This window comes from Formica exsecta, unplaced genomic scaffold (assembly GCF_003651465.1).
Source record: "Formica exsecta isolate Colony F162 unplaced genomic scaffold, ASM365146v1 scaffold211, whole genome shotgun sequence".
In the NCBI taxonomy this organism is placed as follows: Eukaryota; Metazoa; Arthropoda; class Insecta; order Hymenoptera; family Formicidae; genus Formica; species Formica exsecta.
The window spans coordinates 277,113-297,141 of NW_021849408.1; the positions used below are offsets into that span (position 1 = coordinate 277,113).

At 33.0% G+C, this 20,029-nt stretch overlaps 3 protein-coding genes across 3 annotated transcripts in view; 2 read left to right on the forward strand and 1 right to left on the reverse strand.

The window, feature by feature from the left end:
* The first annotated feature begins 3,580 nt into the window (after positions 1-3,580).
* Positions 3,581-10,396, forward strand: LOC115235182 (homogentisate 1,2-dioxygenase). Its single transcript, XM_029806793.1, has 8 exons — positions 3,581-3,772; positions 4,136-4,271; positions 4,704-4,849; positions 5,054-5,240; positions 5,361-5,540; positions 5,803-6,026; positions 6,357-6,483; positions 9,157-10,396. Exons 1-8 carry the CDS (start codon positions 3,755-3,757, stop codon positions 9,468-9,470), a joined length of 1,332 nt encoding a protein of 443 aa, XP_029662653.1. The 5' UTR covers positions 3,581-3,754; the 3' UTR covers positions 9,471-10,396.
* A 999-nt stretch (positions 10,397-11,395) lies between these two features.
* On the forward strand, positions 11,396-15,007 carry LOC115235160. Its single transcript, XM_029806762.1, has 9 exons — positions 11,396-11,745; positions 12,315-12,375; positions 12,441-12,596; positions 12,713-12,943; positions 13,019-13,327; positions 13,411-13,515; positions 13,587-13,744; positions 13,903-14,308; positions 14,527-15,007. The coding sequence occupies exons 1-9, from the start codon at positions 11,593-11,595 to the stop codon at positions 14,751-14,753; spliced, it is 1,806 nt and encodes a 601-aa protein (XP_029662622.1). The 5' UTR covers positions 11,396-11,592; the 3' UTR covers positions 14,754-15,007.
* A 218-nt stretch (positions 15,008-15,225) lies between these two features.
* Positions 15,226-20,029, reverse strand: part of LOC115235161 (proto-oncogene tyrosine-protein kinase receptor Ret) — an 85,536-nt gene continuing 80,732 nt past the window's right edge. Inside the window, exons 16-20 of the mRNA XM_029806763.1 lie at positions 19,652-19,856; positions 19,269-19,398; positions 18,617-18,818; positions 17,693-17,871; positions 15,226-17,444 (exon numbers count right to left, since the gene is read on the reverse strand). Coding sequence (XP_029662623.1) covers positions 17,041-17,444; positions 17,693-17,871; positions 18,617-18,818; positions 19,269-19,398; positions 19,652-19,856 — 1,120 coding nt within the window. The 3' untranslated portion in view covers positions 15,226-17,040. The remainder of the gene's footprint in view (positions 17,445-17,692; positions 17,872-18,616; positions 18,819-19,268; positions 19,399-19,651; positions 19,857-20,029) is intronic.

Here is a 20,029-nt window from a genome sequence, read left to right on the forward strand (position 1 = left end):
ATTTGCATTCGCCGTTAGTTCTCTCTCTCTCTCTCTCTCTCTCTCTCTCTCTCTCTCTCTCGATATGCAAAAGGAAGTCTCCTCTCCAGCAAGGAGATGGACAAGAGAGAAGTCGTCGTCACCACGAGGTGGCACCGCTCTTTCCTCTCTTAGAGGCATCTTGTGTCGCTCCCACCATGCTCGTATTTCTCACCTTCTCCTCTTGCCTGATCTCACTATAACTGTAAAGAATAATCTTTCTGCTGCGTTGCGTCTTTTCTCGCAGGTGCCGTTGCGAGTCTCAGTGCGAACCTCGTCAGTTTTTGCAACAATAAATGTTTATAAATAAAAACTCATAATTCGTAGGATTATCACGCATACAATTTCTTGCGAATACTAATACTAGTAATTTATAGGATTGAGTAATTCTAAAGAAGAAAGCCGATCTTTTCAGCATCGACCATTTCTTTTTTTCCATTCATTTTATAGTTGCGATAATGGTTACTTTAGTATTGTTCTTTTCTCGTGACTAATTAATCGAACGAGGCTAATAGTCTGAGTATAAAAAAGAAACCTGACTCATTACTTTATAATTAACACAAAATATAAATTAATGTATCAAAGGAGAGAGTAATAAAAATAATTCGAAAATTTTTTTCAACGCGCTTGGCTATTATTAGAGAGATTAATTTACCAATAATTGTAACATTTTTTAATTACAAAATTATTACTAACTAAACTTTTAAATTATTCTATTTGCTATGGTGATCGCTGAATTTCATTTTTTTTAACTAAAATAATATGACGAAATGTCATAATTAATAGAATCAACGAATGGAACTAAATCAAAGATCGCTAAATTTAACATTTATTAAATTATCTGTAAAACTGGATTTTGGTATATATTAGCTTTTAAGCAATTTGACATTTTCCGCGAGCGGAACGAAATTAGTTCAAGCGGTTTTCAAGTCAACGTTCCAAAAATTTAGTACTTCCCGATATGTAACCGCTCTCTTACCAAAAAACTCTGCACTATCATTTCAGTTTTTGTCAGTTCGAAAACTAGTTTGAGCGATATTGTGCAATGTATAAAGTGCATTCCATTAGAGGTTTTCGTCGCTTTTCCGGTAAAATTTATTTTTACAAAATAGAGTAAAACTTGGTAACCGAATTTATTTATATAAATATGAATGAAAATAAATAGATATTTATTCCACCATAAGCAATCAAACTTGCAATAAACATATAAGCATTACATGAGTGCACAATAAAAAATAATGAACTAATTTTGCAAGTAAATTATTGTAATTAAGAAAATAAATACTAAGTTACTATTTATAACCGCGGCTCATAAATCTGTCTGCAACTGTAGCAAACGCTGTAATTAATATAAATTCCTCTTTTTCTACGCGATCGTCGATCATAAAAACAACGCGTGCATCAATCTGTATGCAAATCTGTTACGCATCTAAATTAAACTTGTCGCAATTTCCATTTACTTGCTCACATCGTGACCGATACTTGAAAGCGTTTCGTTGCGTACGATCCTGTTCGTACTGCAAAAACTAAAAACTTTTGCAAGTGAACGTGATTGGCTTGTCATTATGTGTCATCAGTAAATAACTAATCCTTCTCGCGGTGAAAGTTCGAGAATATAGAGCACAATTATAGCAAATGCCTTGTTTATGGCGAGTGTTATTTTCTGCATCGCAATCGCTGCTATTTAAGTGAGTTTAAATCTGAAACTTTATTACTTTAACTGATTGTTATCAATTATCAATTGATGCAAATATAACTACTTATATGTAAAATGATAGAAAATTATTTGACCAGCGTATAAATAAAATCTATTTTATATGTATATATACTGCAATATATATAAAATATATTTTAATGTAACGCAACATTAAAAATACATATAGATAAATCTTATTTATATAATAATTACTATAACACACACGTCTCCTTATCTCTTTTCTTCCAACAGTTATAAAAAGTATTGTAGGATTGTCAATAATATGAGTCAGCGAATTCTGGAATTGAAATGATCTCTTTTGTCGCTGTTTCTTTGACTTTACCTGAATCATGGTGAAATAAACGTCTTTGTTGTAATCATGATTAATGGAAACTCGCGTGTAATTACGCCAAAGATGCGAGGAGGCGTACTCGTTCGGCGTGACGCGAAACTTTCTCGCGGTCAACAAACTTTTCGCGAAAACCGATAAATAATCAGCAAGGTGAAAACAATTAGATAAATTTATAAAATTTTCTGGTGAATGCACTTCAATGCAAGAATGCTGCGGATTTAGATATTTCCTGGACTGTAAGATGATCGATTAAGTTCGACGAAAAACAGAACGAATATTTATTGTTTTTATCAGGAAGATATGAGAAATTTTCTTAATCCCTGCATTGTAATCTATACAAAGCTGTGAGATAAAGCATACTATGATAAAACAGAGATCGACTTTATAAATATATATTTCTTATTACTCTATGTATAGTCTAAACTATTTTCTGTTTTAAATTGTTTATATGTAATTAATGTAATATTGTATTATATTATATTAATTATAAATTATATAAAAAAGTTTTTTGCTGCATTAGAATAATTTAAATTGATTGATATAAATTTGAAAAGATTATTGCGCCCGGGGAGTGACAACATAACTCATTTGTTCAATTAAATTATTGATAAAAGAATATAATAACTTTTTATAAATAATAACAGAACGTATTATACAAATACTGCAAAACGCAAGCATGCATACTTTAATACGACATTACATAGCAAACAAGATGAGTTTGTAAATTTTAAAATGACGTTAGGCAATCAACATGGGAGTGTGATACTTTTCAAGTACACGTCTATTGCTCATAAATCTTTCTTAAAGATACGAGAGTGTTTTCAATCAACACGATAAAAATCAAGCATTTGACAAGTATGCAATAGACAAGTAATTATTTAAGGAAAAATAAATGTAAAATATTTAAATATTATTCTTGATTTAAGAAAAAAGTATTACGTTATCATTATATGTATATTAAATATTCATACATCACATTTAGATATATTAGAGACACTCGAAGGAGAATGTTATTATACAATCTTTCTTTTTTCGAAGAATTTTGAAAAATATTGGAAAAGAATTTTTTAAGATTTTTGAATTAAATCTTGTTTGCAACGAGTCTTATGCGACTTTATGCAAATTTAATTTCATAATTGGGAAAATTACTACTGAATAAAATTAAATACATATATAATTATTCAAAAACACACAAAGATGTACATAAAAAGAATATTTCTATGTCGTCAGTGCTGCCTCAAAACTGTGAAAACTATTTACTAAACACAGGTATATTTGGTATCCTATGGAAAATATCTGGCGACGTTAGAGACTAATTTGAATACGAGTCACACAAGTCGACAAAATCAAATGACGATTAGTAAACCAGTGAACCACGGTGCTGTTGCGAGGGGCTCGTCTAGGCCACGAGAGGCTCGACGATAAATTCCGTGGCATGAAGTGGAATTTCTGGCTCTTTGACTGGTTATCAGAGGCGGCCGTGCCTGTTAACGTAGTCGGATAGTTGTGCCTGATTGGTCCACGAGCAGATAAACATGTTTTTTTGTATAACATTGATTTCGCTATTGCGTCGCCTAAGGACAACCGCATTTATATAAAACGGTGGAGTGCCGTGGAAATCTCCGTATATTTTGCGTCAACGAAAGAGACGCCGTGCCCCCAGAGAAAAGAATTTCACTGTTGGCGTCATGAAGGACGAGCTCAAGGTAGCGAAGTTATTGATTTTGCAATTTTTTCAAAAAAAATTTAATTTGTAGTTTTTATTTTTGTTATGCTAAAAATTGTTGTCTTTTTATTGTTAAAATAATAGCTGAAAAATCGTCTATATAAATGAGTATTCTGTAAATAGTCTAAACTTTTCCTTATGATATATTTTTAGAATTTAAAATAGCATTAGTCTATTTTAAATAAGCGTACAAAAGTATACAATTTATACTTGCAACACACTTTTGATAAAAAAAAAACTGCAAAAGTTTAAAAAGAGAACTTGATATAGTGAGAACTAGTGTATTAATCTAATAAGAAAAAATAGTATGGTGTTGTATCGAAAAGTGATATGTATCTTTTAGTATCTTACGGGTTTCGGCTGTGAGTTCTCCAGCGAGGATCCGCGCTGTCCAGGGGCACTACCCGTTGGGCAGAATAATCCGCAGAATTGTCCATACAATCTTTATGCCGAACAATTGTCCGGAACAGCATTCACCGGTGAGTAAAATCGCGCGTTTTATTCGAGACTTTCCATATGTTTTCAACTTATCACACGGCTATTTGAAATCAAAATTTAGAAAATTAGTGTATTTTAGAATTAAATTAAAAATGTATTAAGTAAGGTTTAAAAAATGTGTCGTTTTATAAAATTGGAATAGTGAAATAAATGAAAAGTTTTATCTTTGTTTGAGAAAGATAAATCTTAGTTTGAAATAATTACATTCCTATCACGATTCTTTAACTTATCACGTGGCATTCTTATCAGACTTTGATAAGATGATAAGTAAAGCATTAAAACACTATTTTGCAGCAATATCATTGCAATTCTGAATTAGTTGTTTAAATAATTTTTTTTTTTTTTTTCGTCGCTAATATAATATTTTATTATGTAATATCATTTTTGAAAGCGCTATTATTTTTATTTCTTAGTTCCACGAAATCAAAATAAAAGATCGTGGCTTTATCGGATAAAACCGTCTGTCGTTCATAAACCGTTCAAGCCCTTTACTCAAGCTTACGGTATCGAATCTTACATAACGGACGATTGGAACAAGACATATCCCAATCCCAATCAGGTAAATTTTCACGATATCGAATTCAAGAATTTATTAATAATTATTTAAGTAGATAATTAATCTAAATCCAGTTATATCAATTTTGAGATCAAATTTTTCAAATTAAGAAAACAAAGTGAATCTATCTGTTGCACTGGAAATCTTCAATTGAAGTATTGAATCTTAAAAGACTAGTTTCTCCGAAGCTAACCGCTCGCGTTTCAGCTAAGATGGAAAACTTTCGACGTCCCGAGTCGACGAGATCCCGAACTCGATTTTATCGAGGGTCTTCACACCCTGTGTGGTGCCGGCGATCCCAAAATACGTCAGGGCATCGCAATTCATGTGTATTTGTGCAATGCTTCTATGAAAGACAAAGCTTTTTATAACGCCGATGGTGATTTTCTCATCGGTAAGCAGTAGTAAGAAGGCGGCGTTTCATTTTTCTTAAAAAAAAATATATATATATGTATATTAAATATATATATTTTAACAAATATATATTAAAACAAAGTTCTGATTGTGATTGTAGTGCCGCAGTTGGGCGCTTTGCAGATCACTACCGAGTTTGGGAAGATACGATGCGAGCCGAATGAGATATGCGTCATTCAGCAGGGTATGCGATTTTCCGTGACCGTTTTCGGTCCATCCAGGGGTTATATTCTCGAGGTCTTCGACAATCATTTTCAGCTGCCGGAGTTGGGTCCGATAGGTACTCGTCGATTCGAACGATCGCGTGTAGAAGTTGCAATTATCTCTACATTTTTAGAAACTTTAAGAAATTAATCCAAATTTATAATTTTCAATGTCAGACTTTAAACTCTTTGTATTTTATTCTTGAGATAAAACTCTGTGAAAAAAATATGACGTGCGATTATAGATCGCATTGTTGAAGAATTAAATTTCTTTGATTGAAAACTCGATAGATTAATGTTTCTTTAACGAGCGAGTTAATGAGCGGGGCTGATGCGTAGGAGCGAACGGCCTTGCGAGTCCGAGAGATTTTCAGACGCCGGTAGCTTGGTACGAGGATCGCGAGATCGATTACGAGATCGTATGCAAATATCAAGGAAAGCTGTTTACGGCTAATCAAGGTCACAGTTCCTTCGACGTCGTCGCATGGCATGGCAATTACGTACCTTACAAATATGATCTCGATAAATTCATGGTTATCAACTCGGTCTCTTTTGACCATTGCGTGAGTAAATCTCCAAGATCATAGATATCCAAGAAAGTTCTGAAAAGAAATTTCTACACGTGTAAAATTTCTCATATATGTTAATTAAAGTTTTTATGTATACAATACAGGAAGAATGCTAGTAATTGAATATTATCTTTACCGATGTGCAAAATTTCTTCTCTCTATCTTTTCTTTGATCCTTTTTACTACGAAATTTATTTTAATATGAAATTTTTGCGTTGATGTTATATAATATGAATATATGTATAGCAAATAAATTTTTTTATATATCCTTTGAGTTCGATCATAACATTCTCAAAATGAATAATTTATTTAATTCTATTCTAGGATCCGTCCATCTTCACTGTGTTGACGTGCCCCACTAACAAGCCTGGAACCGCCGCGGCGGACTTCGTGATCTTTCCACCCCGATGGTCCGTGCAGGAGCACACTTTCCGACCCCCTTACTATCATCGTAAGTAGAAAGTAATATATTCCTTTTGCACTTTCGTACATGTGTCGATGCTAGTTGAAATAAGAACAAGGTCCGGCACGCGTATTTCTTTTTATATGAATTAATATGTAAAAGAAATCACAGCATGTGCCAGTAATATCTGGCAAGATTATTGAAATTGACTATTTATGCGCCACAAGTGTTTAATATCGTACATTTTCTATTATTGCATTTAAACTTTCATTTAAACAAAAACAGAACGTAAGTTTGACAAGTAGTGGCTTTGAACGAATATAAGACATCAAAAGATATTTTAAATATTTAAGATGTCCTTTGTAAATCTTTCTTTTAATCATTCCCTTTGGATTTTTGTGTTATTTGATCATTTGTAATTATACGATGTTTGAGCTACGGATTCATCAATTTATAATATGTTTACTGAATACGATATATTAAAATTGCAAAATCACCTGTTCCGATATCGAGGAATATATGTGGCAAGAGTTCGAGCGAATATTCCGCCGAACTCGACTCGGTGGCATCTTTGTTCCGGAAGAGTGCTCCTGAAAATTGTGCAACCGAGTTGGCACAGAGAAAACTCGAAATTTTTCCCGATCGCACAATGTCTCTTTCTTCGATAGGTTGTTTCACCGATTTTCTACCACGATTCGATCGATTATAAGACGAAACGGGTCACTTTCGTTTGATGTCGCAGTCGCCCTTGTCGTCATCGTTGCTGTTGTGTTTCGCTGTATTATTGCGCTCTTATTGCGCTCTTGTTGAGAAAGTTTATTGCATGCAAAGAGAAAGACGCATAGGTATAATGCTTATTGACGAGAACGCATCCTTCGGGTTAAGTAATTGAAAACTACAAGAAGCGATCATTATCAGAGTTCCGAGAGCGTCCGTTCCGTTGCATAGAAATTACACGCGAAATTATAGGATTGATTGAGATAATTGTGATGATGAATTAAACGCGCGATGGTATTTTTCAATTATAAAATTAATACTGATCATATCGAGGATCTTATTGAAAGCCGACATCGACGAATTCTCTTTGCTTGTTATGGAGAAAGTAATTATTATTTTTATCATCGAATATCGAACATGTAAATATATACTTATCATTAAAAAGATTTATGAAATTTATTCGATAAATAATCATCTTGAAATCGGTAAAAAATTATTACAAAAAAATGACTGGAAATTACATCTTTGTAAAATATTAATATTCTGTCAAATAATTATTTCTTTTAATATAAATAATTTAATACAATATACATCTTATAAAAAAAGATTTAATAAATTCCATTATTCTAGAAAAAAGAAAAAAAGAAAGAGTTATTTTAAAAAATCAAGTAAAAAAATAAAAATAATAACAAAAAAAATTGGTGTTAAATCACATAATTGCAGAAAATCATTGTTGATTTATTTCCTAAAATAATTCAATGAGATTTTAAGTAACTAGTAACTATGATTATTTGCTTGCTTCTTTAAAATAATTTCACTGTCTTTCTTTTTTCGTAGAATAGTGAAATTTATTAAATATTTTTTTATAGAATGTGTGTATATATCACAAATTGAAAGACATTTATACGATTTTTTACTTTGCTAATACGGTACTATACAATATGAAACACATAACACATATCTCAAAATACTGGCGAGCGTCAGTAAGAATATCCGCTCGCTGCTTTCTCTGAGATTTGATAACCAGTATAGCAGCGTGTTTTCAATGCGGGCCATTCCCCACGTTAATGAATAAGTCGGCAGCGCGTGGAGAGCGATAATATGCAAAATGCGCGGAATTTCCATTGCAGATCCTACCGGTGCGTCTTGTATTGTTGTACGATCGCGAATCGTCATGACACGCAATGTGCGTTGTTTCGCATACCGGTTTTTCAATGATATAAGTCAATGATGAAAATCAACGATGGCGGGTCGACTCATCATTTAAATGATTTATTCGACATTCGCTGTCAACAGCATGTCGGATTTCACAAGAATATCTGTCAAACATCAAACATTTACGAAATTAAATCGTTATTTAACGCGGAAGAATTTGATTAGCGTACAACTTGGATTGGAAGGTTCCGTTATATTTTGCGAATTAATTTACATAATTGAGCAATTGATTCGGTAGTTCTTCTTTTGAAACATCATAGTTGAAATAATTTATATTTATAAGAAATAATATATCCAATGTTTGTCTTTTTACTATATTTTGTTCTTTTCAATCTTATTTTAAATACAATTTATATTATATATGCATACTGCTTATATTATTTATCAAACAGTAATGTCATTCATGTAACACTGTGGCATTCTAATTGAACAGAATAATTTTGATTAGATCATGTTTTCTTTCGACAAATTAATATACCTATTTCTATGCATGACTAAACTTTTTTAATTAAAATTATTAAAATTGTATACAATTTTATTATTATTTAATCTATTTTTCACAATACTGAAAAAAGTAATAAATTTTTGGAAAGGGGATACTCTTTCTCACACCTTCTCACGGTCTTCAATAAAATTATAATAATTATATAAAACACAACTAATTAGTCTTTTGCTCTATAATTAATAATAAATAATAATATTAATTATTATTTTATTTATTTAATATTTTATATAAATTATTAAGAAAAATAGACTAGATTTGGTAAAACTTTGCTATTTAATTCTTAGGAAATTGCATGAGCGAATTTATGGGGCTGATAAAGGGTCGTTATGAGGCAAAAGAGAACGGTTTCTCCGCCGGTGGTGCATCGTTACACTCTGTCATGACCCCGCACGGTCCTGATAGACAGTGCTTCGAGACCGCAACCAAAAACGAGCTGGTACCGGAGCGGATCGGCGACGGTATGCAGGCATTTATGTTCGAGACCTCGTATAGCATGGCCGTGACGGAATGGGCCGGTAAGCTCTGCAACAAGTTAGACGACGACTACTACGAATGCTGGCAGGGTCTACGGAAGCACTTCGATCCTATCAACAATTAAGAATCGGCCAGAATTACTTAATACGGTGATCAATGCGTTTCCATCTTAACGCGTTTACGATTGACCGTTGTCAGCGAGATAAATCTTTAGTATTTTTCATTTTGTTTATGTTAAGCTTGTTGATACCATGATTATTAGACGTATGTTTACTCTTTTTGTGCTGATTTATTTTGATGAAAAAGAAAGTCTTTCTCTTTCTCTTTTCCCTTTCACTAATGACTGCATCTCATCTCAAGAGCTTTTTAAATGTCTTTTATATATAGTTTATATATAGTATCTCTCTCTATATATTGTTGAGTCCTGTTACGATCCTTTTCTCCTACAAGAAATTTTTCATAGCGTGTCGCGTCCAAAAGATATCGTGCAAAACTATAAAGTTGTCTGGTGCGTGCAGTTGCAAATTGATTATAAATTCGCTACATCGACAATATCGCGATTGCACGAAGAGTATGTTACCGAGTGCAAAGAACTTTTAATCGCATTTATCTCCTACCAAGACACTCAATGCGATTTGACGAAAGAATGTTAGATAAAGAGGTGATGTATATATGGTGTCCCGAAACTTTTATAATAGCAAAATGATTTGGACAAATGTAAACTTATTCAGAGTTCTGAATATATTTTCAATCAAAAGAACCAGCGTAATTAAACTTTAAATGGAAAGCGCTTTAATTAAAAAAGAAAAAAAGCGCATTTTGAAAAAAAGAATAACATAATTTTAATTAAATTATACCGAACATATTAATGTTGAAGATAAAACGAAATTTTTTAATACAGCAGAATTTTTAATTATGATTAATCAACAAATTCATCGAAAAACTGAAATGTTTTATAATAGTTTGTAAAAATTACTTATTTAAGATTGCAACATATATTACAATTATAAGCAATTCTTGTCTCTAGTGGTACAATAAATCTCATTTTATCTAAAATCTGACGTTTATGAAATCAACCAATTGTGAAGATAAACATGAATCATACTATATTTTATGTCGCAATGCGTCAAATGATAATTTTATTATTTAATTCTTTCCCTTAACATATATCAAACTTTATTCTTTCCTTTATAACATGTATCTCATTTTCTGCAAAATTGACAAAATAAAAGTTAATTACAAAATTAAAAATAATGCTTTTATCGTTCTTCTTATTCTAATTATATTTTATATTTAATTTGTATAATTTTAAAAGTTATCAATGTTGTTTTAATGCTGCACCTTTGTTTTTTTATCTTATCAAAATCTAACAAAATTTATCTTTTTTCTTTTATCAATTAAATTTTCACATTTATGCTTTGCAAATACGTGTTGCATTTATATATATAGTAAAATTGTATAAAATATAACACACACATCCGATTTTATTGCTACTTAAATATTTTGTGGGGAGATTCTTCCGAGTAATTCCCTGCAAGAAATTTGTGGGGGACGGTATTGGTTTAGGAGATATAACAAATTAAAGTTTTATAGTTTTAATGCTTTTTCTATTATAAAATAAAGAAAAATGAAGTTTGTTTACATTATATCTGCGTAGAGCAGATGTGGAAAAAGTGTTTGTTTATATTTACGGGATAGATATATATATACACTCATAGATACTTTGTCTCAGAAGAACCTCCCCTACAACTATTGAAGTGACGATAAAATCGGAGATGTATTACACCTTTTATGCAGTTTTACCATATATATACATATACATAATTCATATACATATACATAATTCAAAAATATATTTCAACATTGAGAAAATGATAATATAATGCAGTTTTTTTCTTTTGATTTTTCTTCTAATTTATGTAGCTTGTGTAATAATTTTTTTGTTTACTGATTGATTCAAATGACTTGAATCATTGATGATTTACTTTGTAGAAATCGTTTTTGTCGACTCCAAGCGATGTAAGCAGTACCTGTTATTTCCAGCAGAGTCTTCGTCACGTCAATACGCAGTTTGATCTCATCTCTGATAGAAATAATCGTCGACGCCGTTTTGTGTCGTGCACGATATTTTGCATTGTTTAAATCCACGGCGGAGCATGTAAGTCGGAGTACGAGATGACATCGGTACCGTGAAAATTGAAGTTGTTATCAAACTTCGGAGCAGTTGACATGTTGAGGTCGATGACATGTGCTGTTTACCAAATGCTATGCATTACCAAATAACGGGTAACCTAAAAATGCGCGTAACAGTCCACAGCTTTTTCTTCGTGATCGTTCTGTGTTTTTCGACTGAACACGTCTTGGCCTCATATTGTTATCCGGACTATTGTAAAAATATGGTAAGTATTATATTCTTTTAGTCATACGCACAGAGAGCACAATGGAACACACCCATACACACGTATAATACATACATAGATTTTAAATCATCAGCGGTGTCACGTCATGGCATACATACAGGGTGTCTCAAGGAATTGCGCGTTTTTCTTTACATGTCGATTTGTCGATAAAATATAAGTTGGACTCCAATGAATTTAATCTTTTTATCATTTTATAATTTAAAATTATTCTTTAGTGTGACTTTTCTAGTGTTGTCAGAGTGTTATTTTTGAAATAATACATAAATTATGCAAATATGATGATTAGCTTACGCTATTCATATAGATGTGATTAATATTGATCTAAATTATGCATAAATGCATGTGATTGCACAGAGATAATAACAAGCAAACACTACTTTTGCATTATATAAGCAACTGATAATAAGATTGAAAATGAAAATTTATCTTTGAGTCTTATTCAATCAGTATAATCATCTTCTACCTTGAATTGATTAATTATCAATATCATATATACACAGACATATATTTTATATCTATCAATAATAATTTTTTTTTTACTCTTTTAGACTCATTTGGTTCCAACACCAGATTTCCAATGTATACTAACGCCAGTACAAAGGGGGGAAGGTAGGAAATGATAAATCAAAGAAGATTTTTTCATGAATTAAATTCATTATTGCGTGATTTTTTAGATTGCGCAAAGCTAAAATTTGACGATGCTAATAAGAACTTATCTAAACAAGATGACGCCGCAATCTTTACGTTATATGCGTACGTGAAAAACTTTGATGGTACTCAAAGTAAAGCGACCGCATTTAATTTATCGATCTCAGATATTAATTTTCATAGTAAGGAAATATCACGATTATACTATCGAAATATTTAATATTCAGATTAAAAATCAATATTTAATTGAATATTTCCCGCTGCTGCGTTTTGCATTAAAGATTTATTTGTAAAATAGGATTAATTACGCGTTATCAAAATATTGCCAACGACAATGAGAACGCGTGTAGACACGTGCAATTGTATGAGAATGCCAGTCATCCCGTGCCCAAAGACCTATACGTGTCATGTCCGTTTTCCGATGCTACGTACGAAGGATCTCCGTATCGCTTGGAATATTCCGTGATCGAGGAACATTACGCATACAGTAAAAAATATATCTTCTACGTGCCGCAACACAAACTTATCGGTAAGTTCTTTTTTTTTCACGGCTCTTTATTGCGTTATTTATAAATTCTCAACTATTTCTGCGAATCTCTTACAGAGGATGGCATTCCAGTCGAAATATTCACGCCTTTTATATACGTAGACTTGTCGGATTTGTTGAATCTAGCATTGTACGTACAACCGCTTCCGTCGAGATACAATGTGACGGATTACAAAGTGTGGTTAATCAATAACGACACAGAGACGACAGTCAGTATTGCAGTTATATCCACGAATAAAAATAGTGGGCATGTTTGGTATAATTTCTCGGCACCGAATGGCGTGTATTATGTCAAAGTCGCGGCATTACATCCAAAGTGCGGTGAATATGGATGCGCGAACAGCACATCACCATACATACACATAAGTAAAGATAATTTAGCGAGAAAAATTTTATTATCTTGTAACTTTAATGACTTGCTAAACAGCGTTTTAATTCGCATTTCTCAGAACACGCGTCTCATCGATTGCTGATTATGATAATCAGTTTAATATGGATACCACCTGTTTTATTGTACGCGCTGTATCATGTGTTTAAGCTTTACAGAAAGAGAGGTAAGAATTCAATTTTTTTTTGACTTTTTTTTCCAATAAATATTACTCTTCTCTTTTTATCTGTTAAATAGTTTTAAAGAGAATAGCAATAAGGCCAAATTGTTTGCTGGTGTATTCACCGACGCACCCGGCACACGTGAATGTAATGGCAGAATTGACAAAATATTTAAGATGTTGTAACATCAATGCCATGATAGATATGTTCGATATCGCAGAAACTGCCAGCAAAGTGAGTAATGAAATAAATCGGTATGTCTGTAATTTTAATTGTTGTCAAAATAAATTATAACTTGATAATAAACATGTGTAATGAGAGCTTTCAAATAAAATAAAATAAATTATTTAATTAATGCAGTTCAGGAAAATAATCTTGTAACGTTGTCACAGGATCCGGGATTGTGGTGCAATACTGCGTTTCAGTCCGCGGACGTTGTGCTAGTCGCAACGTCCCCGTCGATGTCGTCCGCGAAATCCGATACAACGATCGTTTATCAGAACGTGGACAATCACCTACTTCGTTTGCTGAAGGAGAACTATCCGCAGAGGAACAAGAGATATTACGTGATACACCTGCCGTACTGTAAGCCGGATCATATACCGGAGGAGGCGCGACTCTTTCAGAAGTTTCGCTTACCCAAGAATCTGACAAGGCTTGTGAAGACGATCCATGGTATCAGTTGTTTGCAATTTCTCACGGCGTCGGATAGAGAGTTATTGGAGAGTATTAGATGCGCCACAATGAAGATATTTGAGGACGAGGCTAGCAGTATGACAAAAAACACCAACGAGACTGGTAAGTCGCGGTCAACAATCGATTTTATTATCATAACAATTTTTATTATCGTCTCGCTTCTTTTTGCGCATTTTCTTGATTTTTATGTTAAGATATATCGCCAAAAAATTTTTTCTGTATTTTTTTATTAGTTGCACTTGATAAAGTTGTCATCATTGTCATATATTGACATTATTATGTCAATACTTTTTTTACATCAGCTAGTTTTAATTTTTTAGATGGTTTATTATCACCGATCATCCTACAAGAAACTGCCAGTCATAAAATCGATCGATCCAATGAGATTCATAAGCTCGATACGCCGGATGGAGATGTCATACCTCAATCTTTCACGACAAATATCGATGAATTGAATTTACTTGGTGAGATTGGCGAAGAGAAGACCTTCGACTTCAATTCTACGAGGAATGACTGCGAATTTCGCATCGATAAATTGAACTTGTGATTTTTCTTTTTTTTTATACATGTAAAAATAGCTTGTAAGATATTCGTTTTCTATGCCGTGATAGATTTTTTATGCGACAATAGTTGATTCAAATAAAGAATAATTTTCTATTAAAAAATTATATTGTAACTCGTGTCAAATAAAACTTCCGTCCCGTTTCTGCGTTCTAAAAAACAAATATCTTTTTATATATAATTATATTGCAAATTTGTAAAAAAAATTCTTATATCCATTATATCTACTATCTTTTATATTATATTAAAATAATATAAACATTCTTAAAAGAAAATCTTTGCAATGCTTAATGATAATATGGAAAATCACTTCTCCTAGTCTTTCTAAATCTCCTTTCTCTTCTTGTTATCTTTTTTTTACTTTAACTTTAGATTTTTCTCATTTTTAATAAAATTATTGTTGGAAAAACAAGTATTGCTGAAAACCAGGTGAAGGTAATATAAAGATGTACTCTGTCTGGAAGCATCTTTTATACATTTTGTAATATATTAATTACAAGAAAATAATATGGCACAATGTTAACCGGTTCGTAAGGCGCGTGTTCGATATCGTAGTCGTTTAACGCATCGGTCAGCAATGAAAAAAAAAAAGAGAACGTGGTACAAATCGAAATCATGCGCGCGGGGTCCGACAGTCTTAGGTGCTCCTACGCTGGAATTCGTTCGCGCGCAGCAGTAAAAATGTCTCAGAAATTCCCGCTTTTAGCTTTTTTTTAGTTTAATATTCTAATATCTTTTTTGTTTTAATATTTTTTAATATTTTGAAATTGTTATATATAGACCGAGCGGTCAATTTTCACATGTTTTTAGACACTTAAAAAATTATTGGCGCCTATTAAAATTTTGCGCTCCTACAAATTTTGCGCCCTAGCTGGAGCGTACCAGCATACCCCGCACGCCCCCGCATGCGCGGTCATCGTAGAACCCATAAAACGATAAATAACTAGGCTAATCTCTCTCGTGTGGAATGTTGTGTTTTATACATAAATACAAAAAGGACGATTTCTCGTCTATTGTATCCATTACGTTGAGGTACGTCGAAGCACATTACGGATACGGTTTGTGTCAATCGGAACTCGCACATATATCTTGTAAAAATTCTACCTTTCGATCGTATCATTTCATGCGATTTGCTGCTTTGTGTTAAACACACGAAGCCACAAAAGCTAGTGCGACAATAGAAAATATTTCGTTTTTAAGGAAGCGTGATGATTAAGTTTTAAGTCAATTAAATTAGCGTCATGAATAGGGTGTCCCGTCGTACAACTTCACAACCACAGATATTTATCAACAAAGATATGATGGAAGATCATCTTCAACTTCTTATAACATTAATATCTCTCGCAATTATACCTCGAATGAAATTTCTATTGAAGTGTAGTCCACTTAAAATTGAATAATATTGAAGTCATAATTAAAAATTATAAAACTGTTAGTAATAGTTAAAAAACAATTTATAATTTAAGACACCCTGTAGTGTTCTTTGATCGCCAAAAAAAGCTTGATGTACTTAATGAGCAACTATTCTCGAATCTCACAACACTTGCATAGTTCAATATGCAAAAGATTTTTAAATGCTGAAAATTAAAAACCTGACGATCTTTTCAAAACATCGCACGAATGATTATACTACGTAACTATTATTATTGATAATAATAAAAGCAGCCTCATCAGTGATCATTGACGGATAGTCGTACGACTTTAAGTACATAAAAGTAGAACAAATTAGTTACTAATTTATATTTAATATAATAAACGCTCTTTGCGCGATATAATTTGCTCTTAATTTTTGATAGAGCGTTTCATTCAGTCGTTTCAAAAATACCTTCTGCGGTATTTCTCAACTCACAGTTTCTTCAACTTTATGAAGACGATACTCGTTGCTATAATTGCAATTTTAGCAAATTTTTATCATTTATTTTTATTTAGCACTTTTTTATATTTATTGTATCATCGTCATTCTCCGCATCGCGTCGTCTTTGAAAATGACATTTCTCGTCCCACGCGAATCACATTGGATTCCAATCGTTTGCACATATTTTTTTCTCCCGTCCCTTCGTTGAATAAATATTCTCCTCTCTCGCATAACTCAGAATCGTCAATTATTTCATCGTTCGGCTATCTTAATTTTTTTCATTCACCTCATGTTAGTCTCAAGCTAATAAATATCGAGACTCAGAAAACTGGTGTGTTTCTGGTGATTTTGAAATTTTCTCATTTGTGATGCATTTCAAATTCGACACAATACGTTATTCAATACGAGATTATGTCGATCAGTTCGTCACGTTATTATCGTTCTTGTCATCATCCATACTGCTAAATACCAGGAGGTCCTCTGTCTCCGCCGATTTCTTTCCCTGCATGTCGATGTAGGACTGAGGACGTTCGTTCGAAGGTGTTGTCAAGTCGTTTTCGCTGTTGCTGGTCATACTGATGTTCCGCAGCTTTATCGGGCTCTCGTAGTGATTGGCATTCAGGCTCGCTGGTCGATCGTTCACGTACGGTGACTTCACAGCTTCCTCGGAAAAAGACGCTACGGACGGATGCCAAAGCGCCTGTAGTTTATCAACTTTGTCACATTTAGTAACCGATTCAGAAGACATTCGACCAAGATAGTTGACGGTGTTTGTTTTCAAAATAGTAGCAGTTCCGTTGTCCACCTGATCGTTCTCAGAACCTAAAAAAATGAAATAAAAATTATGACATAATTCTCCCGAACGTACTATCTTAAATCGGTTAAATATTATTAGTAATTATTAGCGGTAATAGAGTTATAAAGATTAAAATGATAATATTTCGAAATCATTTGGAATTGTCAGAATATGTATATATTTAATTTATAAATGACAATTTCTATAGATCTTCAATTTCAATTTCAATAGATCTATAGATGATATTTCGAATCGATTTATTGATTTCACCTACCACTCGCGCTATCCAAGGCCTGTAGGGATGCAAAGTAGGACTGATTATGAACGGTTCTTGGATTAAGATCGAGATATTCAACACCATCCTCTAACATGCGCTCCCAATGGCTGGTCAGTTCCTTGAACGACGGTCGCATGCCAGGTTCTTGATGCCAACAGGATATCATCAGCTTATATCTGAAAAAATATCTTTTATACGCAATCGAACATCGAAGAGATGTGTTCCTTTAATAGTTATAAAAATAGGAAATGATTAATTTCCCTCCTGGGCAAAAGAAAATACGACAAACTGTAGAAAAGTTAACCTACTTTATTTTATACCGAAGCACTTTTCCAAGAACATAGCTTTAGCAACGATAATTGAAAATACCGTGCACGCATCATACTCGAAGGGCGAATCATCTCTGTACAAATTATCACCTTTTATCATATCACATATATCACTAATTTAATAATAACACGGTATGTACTGAGGTTGACTCTTTGCACCTTGATCTAATCTTCATGAAGATGATGAATGTTTCACATGTGTTATGAAGTCACGCTACCATAATTATGAACACTTTAATAATAATTACAGACGAATTCCCTTCAGTTATAAATATCATATGAATGATGGTCACATGTAGTTCTAGGCGTCGTTTTGAATTAGCTAACTAAGTTAATTATATAGAGTCTACTCAGAAAATACTAAGTTTACAAAAAGATACACATAGATTTAAAAGTTTATAAAAGAAAATTGTTATAATAGCAGACAGGTGTGTATAGAAAACAGTTTTCATTTAAAAGACAAGCTAAAGAAAAAAAATTAGATATTTAAAATAATTTAAAACAGTTTTTTTTTTTACTTTCTCTTTGTCTCTCTTTTATAAGAACGCTAGGTAAATTAGAAAACATGACGCAATTGTTGTTAGGCACTTACAATTGTTGCGAGCAATTGAGCGGCTTCTCCATACGGTAGCCGGCCTTCAGGAGATTGTAGAGATTATGTACGTCCACTCCGGGATACGGCGAAGCTCCTAATGTGACCAACTCCCACAGGAGCACCCCGAAGCTCCAAACGTCCGATTTACTAGTGTACACGTGGTCGGCCAGGGATTCCGGCGCCATCCATTTTACGGGTACTACGAGCACCAATCGTAAAACCTTGGATAATGCGAAGTACGAGTCGGGCGAATCATTAAAAGTGTTTTTCTCGCGAATCCGCCGAGTGAATTACGAGCAGATTACATTCGGTCGCGGTTGAATTAGAGTCGTTAGTATCAGGTTAAAATGGTATTACCTACGGCTTGCACTATTATACTGATTATTTTCAATGCTAAATTATAATACATTTTTCAATTTGTCTATATATTTTTCTAATGAGTAACAAAGAATTATCATTGTATTATTTATATTATTGTATATATTATATTGATAAGTTTCACATATTTGTTATTTCCTAGAGAATGAATATATTAATATAATTAGTTGGTTAAGACATTGCTAGCTATTGCTTAAAAATGATATTTTAATGATAAAATGTAAAAGAAAGTCTGCAAATTTCGAGAATATTAATTAGTGAATGATCTTACCTCGTCCTTTACTTCGTTTCAAGTACGCATCGTCCTCGTACACATCGCGAGTTAAACCAAAGTCCGAGATCTTACAGACCTTGCCGGTTGCGAGCAAAACATTCCTCGCCGCGAGATCCCGATGCACCAACTGCAGTGCGGAGGAAACTTTGATTAATTGCTAACAACTCGACCGAGTTGAAAGACATTTCGCGACTTTCGCATTCCCTTCCAGAAAGATATAGTCAAAGTTATAATAAAAATTGATCTGAACGAAGCAGACATTTCTAATATTGACTTATATATATGTATATAATTAACAATAATATATAATTTAAATATTTTCAAAAATAATAAGTTGAATAATTTGAAATATTAAATATTTTAAAAAAGTTTGATCGCACCTTAATATCGGCGAGATACGCCATTCCTTTACTTATTTGCCAAGCGAATGAAAGGATATCGCGAGGCGTTATTATGCAATTTGACGCATTATTATCGGCGCATCGCGATTCTTCGATGGCATTGATCGGCGAAGTGGAAAGCGGAGATGTCGAACCGGGAATTCTGCCTTCCGACTCCAAATGCCGGCTGCGCCTCAGATAGTTGCTGAAATTTCGTATAAATTTATTCTATAAACCGCGAGCAATATCCGGAATACTGTTGGTCAATAATCCGTTCATTCCTGAGAGACTGGATTGCAATAGTGGTGTACCTTGGCATGTGTTGCATCCGCGGAAAAATTTAATTACCGAGAGCAACTAGTTTCGCAAAGGTTATTG